Here is an 8,991-nt window from a genome sequence, read left to right on the forward strand (position 1 = left end):
TGCAGTTCTGTTATTTCTGCTTTCTGCTTGTTTGTGCATCTGTGTACGGACTGCATGCACAGTGTTGTAAACGTGTATGCGGACACAGCTGTGAGTCTAATGCCGTTTCCCAGGGGAGGAGTTGGGATGTGTGTAGTCTACTGTGTGATAACTTTTCTTACATGTGCAATCTCATTACTGGTGTGTGAAAGAAACATTGAGAGAGGAGGAAAGAGGAGAGTAGATGGAAAGGTATATCATCAGTTCACTTCTGAAGCTTGTTAATCTCCATTTTCATAATGCTGGGAAGCAGCTCCACTTCTTGTCTCTAAATGTTAATATTTATGTAATGAGAGACTGAGATCCTCAGCTCTGCTCCAAGTATGCCAAAAAAAGAGCCAAGGAGAAAGGGAACAAGGGGAAGAGAGCTGGCCTTGAGTTGGCAAGGCTGAAGAGAATATCAGTCATCCACTTGAGACACTCGTTTGGATCCATGGGGATCAGATCTGGGCAAAGGAAAACAGTCAGTTTGAAACTTGAGCAGCGTTTATGCAAATAGCACAGTTAGTGCAGGGTTCTTATTCCTGTCTGTTTTGGCCCCTGTGATATCAGACAAGCACTCTGTGATTACCAGCTGCTCTTCACACGAAGAAATCCACAGCTGCATGGCACTCGTACTGTGTATCCATGGAAATCTGGCCTGATTATGATGTCCAGCCTTGTTTGTGTCTGTGTGTTTGCTTTCTAATGAGCAAACAAGAAAATCCTCATGTTCCCCACTGGTGTTTAATGTAACACCTCCAACAGATGGACGCTGTCCTCATTTGGCTCACACTGGGGCCTTTGACTCTCTAAAGCCTGAGAGCATGAGGGAAAAGGGGTGGTGTTTGTCCCCTGGTTTCATGCAGCACGTTTCATGTTTTTTCCATCTGCTGCTTTATTTCAGGGATGTTCCTTTCTGATCTGACGTATATAGACTCGGCCTACCCCTCCACAGGCAGCATATTGGAAAACGAACAGAGGTCAAACCTGATGAACAACATTCTCAGAATCATATCGGACCTGCAGAGATCCTGTACCTATGGTGAGTTTAGACACATGCACACACAGCCATGCATTCATGGTGTGACAGTGTGGTTTAGAAGCTGGAAACATCCACTCTGTTACTAGTAGCTCATGAGTCTCATATCAGCAGCGACTTGAAGTCCTCCCCTTGAGATCTGATTATGTTCATCATGTTGGAGAACAAAAATTAACAATGAGGTAGACAAAGTCTCCAAGGAAGCTATATCATAGCCTTGTCTGTGACACAATGAGAGAATTTTTGCTTTTTATCAATACTTCTTTGGTCTTTTGAGAGAGACATCTCTTCAAGTTGAATGAAGTATACCCTGATTGATTATTTTTTGTAATAATCCATAAAAGGTTCACATTATTAGTAAATTCTCAGCTTATGCATATTTTGTAGCCTAGATATGTTGGCGGTTTTAGTAACATGACATATCTTTCCTCTTTCAGATATACCAGTGTTGCCTCATGTACAGAAGTATCTCAACTCAGTGAGGTATATCGAGGAACTGCAGAAGTTTGTGGAGGACGACAATTATAAGTAAGAAGCAAAACATGGAGAATGCACTGTAGATAAAAACAGAAACTGTTGGCCAACTCAGATGAGCACCAAACTTTTGTCTCAAATAATCATTCTGATGGATTCATCAATGTTTTTCAATTAATTTATTTAGGTTGTCGCAGAAGATTGAGCCAGGCACCAGCACACCACGAGCAAACGCCTCCAAGGAAGATCTTGCAGGTGAGCTGAGTGTTAAATGTAGAAATGAACCTATTCTGTCATCTTTTTTCTTTTCTGTACTTCCTGGTCTTTAAATCTGTCCTACTCTTCCCCCCCCCCGGCCCCTCTCTCACCTTCTCACCTGCAGGCCAGGAAGCGTCAGCATCTCCTCTCTGTGGCCGTAAATGTACGGTATCAGCTGAAGGAACCAAAGTCCCGGCCACACCGCCCTCCCCTAGGAACCTGCTGCCCTATGGACACAGGAAGTGCCACAGCCTGGGCTACAAGTCAGTTTTTGTCTTTGATGAAGATGAAGATGATGGCCTTTATAAAACCATGTTGTGCTTACCTTGTTCTTTAAACTTCTCTCTTTATCTTTGTGTCCCTGCTGTGACCACATAGTTTTATCCATAAGATGAATACCGTAGAGTTTAAAAGTGCTACGTTCCCAAATGCTGGTTCTCGCCATCTACTGGACGACAGTGTCATGGAGAGCCACAGTCCCACTCGAGGACAAGCAGAGAGCTCAACTCTGTCCAGCGGTATTTCACTTGGTAAGACATACACACATATATTTATTACCATGACACATTGAGGTTTTTTTTTTGTCAGTGGGGTGATGATTTGTGTCTGTTCACAGGGAGCAGCGAGGGCTCTGAGCTCAGCGAAGAGGTGTCTTGGCCTGCGTTTGAGAGGTAACGTTAATACATCCGAGCCTGCGTTGCTTTTTCATTACATCCACATGAAAGATAATAAAAATACCCCCATTCCAGATGTGATTGTATAATTTTCAAAGCTCTGGCCTCAAGACACAGCTTGGCAAAATGATCTGCCATTAAAACTCACACACAAATGCCATACACAGCCTTGCTTTTAGCCTCGCAGCCGGGGCCCGTCATGCCTCATCCGTCCACCGCTGCTCTCAGATGCTTCTGCTTCTCCTGCAGCCTGAAACGTATTAAGTGTTTAACATTTAAAGCCCCTAACCAGTAGATCCGCTCTGCCAACAAGTGTCCACACTCACTAGATCTGAAATGAACAATTAACTTGCCACAAAATTGTCTTAACCTTCTTTTCAAAACAGTATTTCTTTAAGCTTCAGTGACCCTGAAAACTCCTCTAACCAAATGACCACTCCTCCATCCAGTCCTAACCCACGCAATTTGAAGAGGAAAAAATACAAAAAAAAGATACTAATCACAAAGACCCACACAGCCTTAACAGTGTCCCGTGCCCCTATCCTATCCTGTCTTATCCCATTCTGAACAGGACTCGCTTCTATCACTCTCTGGGCCCAGTGACCCGTGTGGCCCGCATCCCCTACAGAGGAGTCCTGAGGCCCAGCAGGTACACACGTCCTGACCGGAAACCAGCCTGACCTCAACCAAACTCTCTCTTATCCTCAGTTCATGCCCCTCAGTCCCTCCTAGGGGCCGCTGTGTTCTGGTGCTTAGAGAGTGTCTGTCTGTATCTGTGTGTGTGTGTGTGTGTGTGTGTGTGTGTGTGTGTGTGTGTGTGTGTGTAGTGCTGGGACAGTCCTTTGGTGAGAGAGTGTGTGTGTCTGTGGGTGAAATCACGAATCAGGTGAAGGGTAAAGGATATGCTTGGGGTCTTGATTCATCATCTTTTGCGGCGTACCATCAGTCTATAATCTTCCTTTTTGCTTTCCTAAATTTCTTGCATGTCTGCCACACACACACACACACACATATACAAATAGAGCTAGTTTCCATGGTATTTCACAGCTTGGAGCTAGAAATGAGTTTCCACAGTCACATTCAGCTCCATGTGTTACTGGAAAGAAACTGTTACATCCTCATTCCTGAGCTAGAGAGGAACAGACTCTTCAGGATTATTAAAGCCAATTCTCATGGACGTTGCATATTAAGTGTCCCTTGCAGTCGGGAATTGTTCTTTCTCTCTCTCTCTCTCCCTCTCTCTCTTTCTTTCTTTCTTTCTTTCTTTCTTTCTTTCCACCAGACTTTACTGGGCTCCTGCACTGGGCTTCCTGCTCTGATCCTCTAGACAGACACAATCTGCACACCACCTTGTCTGCCTCTGCTCCTCCCCCTGCGATAACACTGTCAAAATTTATTCCTGTGAAAGTCACTTTTGTAAAAACAAGAAAAAATTAGAATCGTATTTTTTTTTCTTAAGCAATTTAAGGTGGCTTTGCTAATTGCGTCTGTCTTTTTTGCTACTAGTTCATCTCTGATTTGATCTGGTGCGTGTGCATGCATGAGAAGATGCATGTTTTCCTGTGTAAATGTTTGTGTATTTAGCTTGTTATGTTTGTCATTCTGTAGCTCAGCGGAATCAGAGGAGCTTGCAGTTCACTTGTATCCTGGAGCGGTCACAGTGCAGGGGGTGCTGAGGCGGAAGACTGTGCTCAAGGAGGGCAAGAAACCAACAGTAAGAGCAGCACACACTCTCATATACACAACTGTACTCATGCATGTGTCCATATGCTGTTCATACACATATACCTACCTATGCAGGAGCAGATGGGACATAGATTCTGTCTGCAGAGTGGAGATGGGACCTCAGAGACTCCTTAACCTGCAGAACATCTTTGTCTCTGTCTGTTCCTTATAGTCATTATAATTCTCTTCCTCTCTGATGCTTACATTTTTTTCCCACTGCTTTTTTTGCCTTCAGCCTCTGATGCCATTTTTATACTTGTACTGAGGTTTTCCTGTTCTGTTCAGGATGGAAACAAATCTGGAGCACTTTGTGTTGTCGAAATAACTGTCATGGGCAGCGTGGGTTATTTATGAGCTTCTTTGATTATGTAACAAGCTCCAAAAGTCTCCTAATCTGGCCACGTAGTCAGGAAAAACCTCTCCAGACTACCAGGAGTATTAATTAGTAAGTTCATTTAGTCCCTTTTTCTTTGACATGCTTTTTCTTTGTGTCATAGCTGTATTTATTTTAGTCTGACTAATGTCTTAATCTCTTATTTTAGTGTTTAGGGAGCAAAATGCTGATTCTGCATACTCCGTTCATCCAATCAAAACAGACAAGCAAAGACTACATATTATAGCATTTCATCGACTCGATCAGGCTGATGTGGAGGTGACAAGTCGATTTCACTGTTGTTCCTCTAGGTGGCGTCCTGGACCAAATACTGGGTTGCTCTTTGTGGCTCCCAGCTCTACTACTATCCTGCCAAGTCTCTAAAGGCCACGGAGAGAAAACATGTAAGTCACACTCACACTCACACAGGTCCGTCACATCATCTGTTTCACACCCTGCATTTTGCAGCGGTTGACAGGACTTGTCGAACTTTTACTATGTTTGTTTAGGCAGGTGACGACAATAACTGATAGCACATACATGCACTGAGGCACGTGAAAGTCTCAAACCTCTCCCAAGTGAGCTGCAGTTGCGACAGAAATGTACCAAATGACCCCGAAGCACACACACACACACAGTTTTACAAGGAGACGGCACATGATAGCCATTACTTACCAGCCATTACTTAGCCATTACTTGCTCTTAAAGAGTTTAATTACTGATGGAACACAGGGTGAAACATTTAATAATTCTTCTTCGAGGGTTTTTACTTGATATACGCAGGAGAAGGGAAATCATCAATAAGAATGCAGATGAGGAAACGTTACACATTTTTTATGTACCTTTTCACACAATTTAAAAGTAAGTGGACTGTGTGCATGGTTGTGTGTGTGTGTGTGTGTGTGTGTGTGTGTGTGTGAAGGGGACTGGTTAGGGTCTGACGCAGCAGGGGGACAGACAGATGGTAGCACTCATTGAATAATGAGACCAGTGACATCACTGCAGTCCTGTGTGTCACTCACTGGGTAATGAGAACCTTGTGGAGTGCACACACACCAAATATTTTTTCTACTTAAGTAACATTCAGACATATTCAGTCATCATTTGAGAGAAGATGAACTCTGTTTCCACTTGTTCTCTGTCCAGTTCAAGTCAACATCCAGTAAGAGCGTGTGTGTGGTGGGTCTAATGGCCATGATGGCTGACGATCCCGAGCATCCTGATGTCTTCTTGCTGACGGACTCTGAACATGGTGAGAGACACACCTTTTTTTTTTTTTGTCTTTCTCTGTCTTTTTTTACTTTTTCACTGAGCTTGCCAAAGTCAAGTAGCTTTTCAGCCATCTTTCCAGAGTACAGAAAAAGCAGGTGGGAATGAGAGACGTTGCATCTCACACTGTTTGTCTCTGTTGTCTAGGTAACACCTACAAGTATCAGGCAGGGAACAGAATGAACGCTTTGCTCTGGTTCAAACATTTGAGTGCTGCCTGTCAGAGCAATAGACAACAGGTATGGAGCCTCACTCACACGCACATGTGCTGTTTGCTCTTCCTCATATTTCACACTACTCATCTTTGTTCCCAGGTGCCAGCCAATCTGATGTCATTTGAGTGAGTGATGCTGATGAGTAAAAGAGAGAGGGATGAGGAACCAGACAGATGAGGATGAGGAGTATTGACTCAGTAGTGGGAGCTTTCACTGCCATGAGCCCTGACCGCTGATTCTCCGATTCTTGCCCTGGCCTCACTGCAGCTTCCCCTGCCACCACTGCCTTAACCAGAGTACCCCGTGTGTGTGTGTGTGTGTGTGTGTGTGAGAGAGAGAGTAAAAGAGAGAATGCGAGTCTGTGCGTGCATGTGTGAAATGGATGTACTGACTACTGAACAAGGACCTGCACCACTGCTCTTGTCTCCCATTTGCTCTCAGTGTTGTTTTGTTTTTTGGTTTTTTTTGTTGTTTTGTTGTTTTTTTTTTTGCTATTCAGCACTTCAGCAGAGCCATTGAACTTCTACCCTCTTGTCCACAGGCAGACTGTCCTGGCACGACAGAAATAATCTTATTCTATATTTTGTTTTTTGTTTTTTTATTATTAATATTATGGGGCTAACTATTTTTATTTATGTCCTCGAAATGCTCAAATGCAAGACTCCTCCTCGCCTTTTTAATCTGCTGGATACACGCTTAAGTCGGAGTAACCCATTGGACATTGAAGGGTTTGAAAACACTTTTTTTTTTTTTTTTTTTTTAACTTACTCGGTTCACACTTTCAATTGTTGGTCTCTTCACTCACTTGAGTTAACTTGGAGATGATATACATGATCCAAAAACACTCTCTCTCTCTCTCTCTTTCTTTTTTTCTTTCTTTCTCTCTCTCTCTCGCTCACACACACACACACACACACGTATGCAGGCCTATTTGGGTGCACCGTTGTAAACGTAAGGGCTCTGATTTGCAATTGATTCCAGCAGAAACAATTCCCACACTTCCTGAATGTGTCCTATTTTATTACAGAACTTAACCTCCCTTTTTGGTCATATACTCGATAAGTGTTCTGTATGTATGCCTGAGTGTTTGTATAACTGCATTGGTTGAGCAGGGATGGGGGTGGGGAAAGTTAACAACATTTGCTTAAATAACAGGAATCTTGTCTGTGTTTCACATAGGTACGGTAATCCCAGAAATCTAAGCTAAGATGTGTTCACGTTTGGGTAGACAAAAGTTCATCCTTTTACAAACCTGTATTTTTGTGTTCTCCAGTGTTGTCTGCTCTCAGAAAAGGAACACTTGGCACCAGACTCTCTCTCTCTCTCTCTCTCTCTCACACACACACACACACACACACACACACACACACACACACACTAAACACTAAAGACTTGAAACTGTGAAACAGCCTGACAGAGAGCAATGACAACTCATAGTACATGATTTTATCTCCTCTTCTTCGTTTTTGCTTAATATGCTTAGAGCCTCTGGTCTGGAGCCGACATTGAAAGCTACCTGGAGCCATAGAAAGTCTATACATTATTTTGTGTTGTTTGGGGTTTTTTGGGAGGGATGGTGCAGTTCACAGTATTACCATGTAGTAGATGATTGCACATCAATATAGTTTTGTCTGTTACATTTGAATGTTACATTTTTGTGTTTTTCTCCTTTTTCGGAGCTGTTATTTTGAATATTCTGTACATGTGAGTTTTTTTTTTATTAATTATTAGTTTCTTTTACCCCCCCCCCCTCTTGTGACCCTCACACCATATTACATCTGATTTTGAATATCCTAAGCACCTTGGTTAGAATTAGTGCCAAGTGATGTAATGTCACAGTTTTCCTTCAGGTTGATGAAACATTAGGATGGACAGAACTGCAGTGGGAACAGATGTAGGCACTGGCATGTTTCAGTAAGAAGAACGTGGGACTTCCACTGCCACACATTTCAGGGTGCCACAAATATACTTGCTGTTAGTTTTTGTTGGGAGCAAATTGTATTCAAATCAACAAACAAGATCGGGATGATGGAGTGGACAGCAACAGAGAACTTTTCGCTCAGTAATAATATTCATCAAATTCTAATGTTCTTTTTAAAACTTTCGTTTACATTGTATGTTTACACTATCTTTTGCCCCAAATCACATGTCCTTCAGTCCTCCACATGTATTTTATAAACTTTAGGAAATGGTTTACAGTATGTAAAAGCAAAACCTATCACTGGAGTTTATTAAGCTCAGAGTTAGTTTCAAGTTGTTGAATAGGCATGATGGGTGGATGTGTCCATACTTGCTGGATCCCCTCTTATGTGCTTCAGTCAGGCCTCGTTCTCCAGGCACATTGATGCTGACTGATTTAAATCTGTCCTCAACACAACACACAAGTACACAGTTCAGCTTTTTAGGTCAGACAAACCACAACAACAACGGCAATTAAGCGCCCATACAGAGATGTCCAGTCCTGAAGGAGAGATACAAGTTGTTTAACCTGTGGAAGAATGAATGAGGAAGCCAAAGACAGGCAGATGAAGTGCAGCAGTCACTCTCAAGCATGTGTGTGCATTTGAATGCCTGTGCATACTTCTCTATTTTTATAGAACATTTTAATTTAAGCCAGGCAGGCAGTCTGTTGAGGCTGCAGGCACAGCTAAGGTCACACAGCTCCTAATCCTCTGTGTGACCGACCACCAGCTCATGCCGCGACTCCACGCTGGCTTGTGTCATACTGGATGTGTGAAGAAAAAGGAGGACGTCTGAACAGATGAGGAGTGGAAATTGAACTCACTGATGTCCACCTGTGGTCTGTGAAAGAGCTTTTTTCTTTTTCTTTTTTTTTTTCCCTCTCTTTGCCACGTTATGGATCAGAGACTGTTTGAAGTGAGAAAATCCCAGAGTTAAAAGCACTGCAGAGGCTAATCATTGCTGGTGTTCGAATCTGATTGC

The 8,991-nt window shown here is 42.9% G+C and overlaps 1 protein-coding gene across 4 annotated transcripts in view; it reads left to right on the forward strand.

The window, feature by feature from the left end:
• The window catches only part of ralgps2 (Ral GEF with PH domain and SH3 binding motif 2), a 61,935-nt gene extending 55,051 nt beyond the window's left edge, over positions 1 to 6,884 (forward strand). For 2 of the 4 annotated variants that reach the window (XM_046391308.1, XM_046391307.1), the window contains 12 exons: positions 926 to 1,063; positions 1,498 to 1,588; positions 1,722 to 1,789; positions 1,917 to 2,055; positions 2,171 to 2,322; positions 2,409 to 2,463; positions 3,038 to 3,115; positions 4,075 to 4,180; positions 4,876 to 4,968; positions 5,711 to 5,816; positions 5,981 to 6,072; positions 6,148 to 6,884. In XM_046391308.1, coding sequence (XP_046247264.1) covers positions 926 to 1,063; positions 1,498 to 1,588; positions 1,722 to 1,789; positions 1,917 to 2,055; positions 2,171 to 2,322; positions 2,409 to 2,463; positions 3,038 to 3,115; positions 4,075 to 4,180; positions 4,876 to 4,968; positions 5,711 to 5,816; positions 5,981 to 6,072; positions 6,148 to 6,177 — 1,148 coding nt within the window. In that variant the 3' untranslated portion in view covers positions 6,178 to 6,884. Of the gene's footprint in view, positions 1 to 925; positions 1,064 to 1,497; positions 1,589 to 1,721; positions 1,790 to 1,916; positions 2,056 to 2,170; positions 2,323 to 2,408; positions 2,464 to 3,037; positions 3,116 to 4,074; positions 4,181 to 4,875; positions 4,969 to 5,486; positions 5,590 to 5,710; positions 5,817 to 5,980; positions 6,073 to 6,147 lie in introns of those variants that run through there. The other 2 variants (XR_006843565.1, XM_046391309.1) reach the window with 2 other exon arrangements.
• Positions 6,885 to 8,991: the final 2,107 nt, after the last annotated feature.

This window comes from Scatophagus argus, chromosome 6 (assembly GCF_020382885.2).
Source record: "Scatophagus argus isolate fScaArg1 chromosome 6, fScaArg1.pri, whole genome shotgun sequence".
NCBI classification, from domain to species: domain Eukaryota; kingdom Metazoa; phylum Chordata; class Actinopteri; family Scatophagidae; genus Scatophagus; species Scatophagus argus.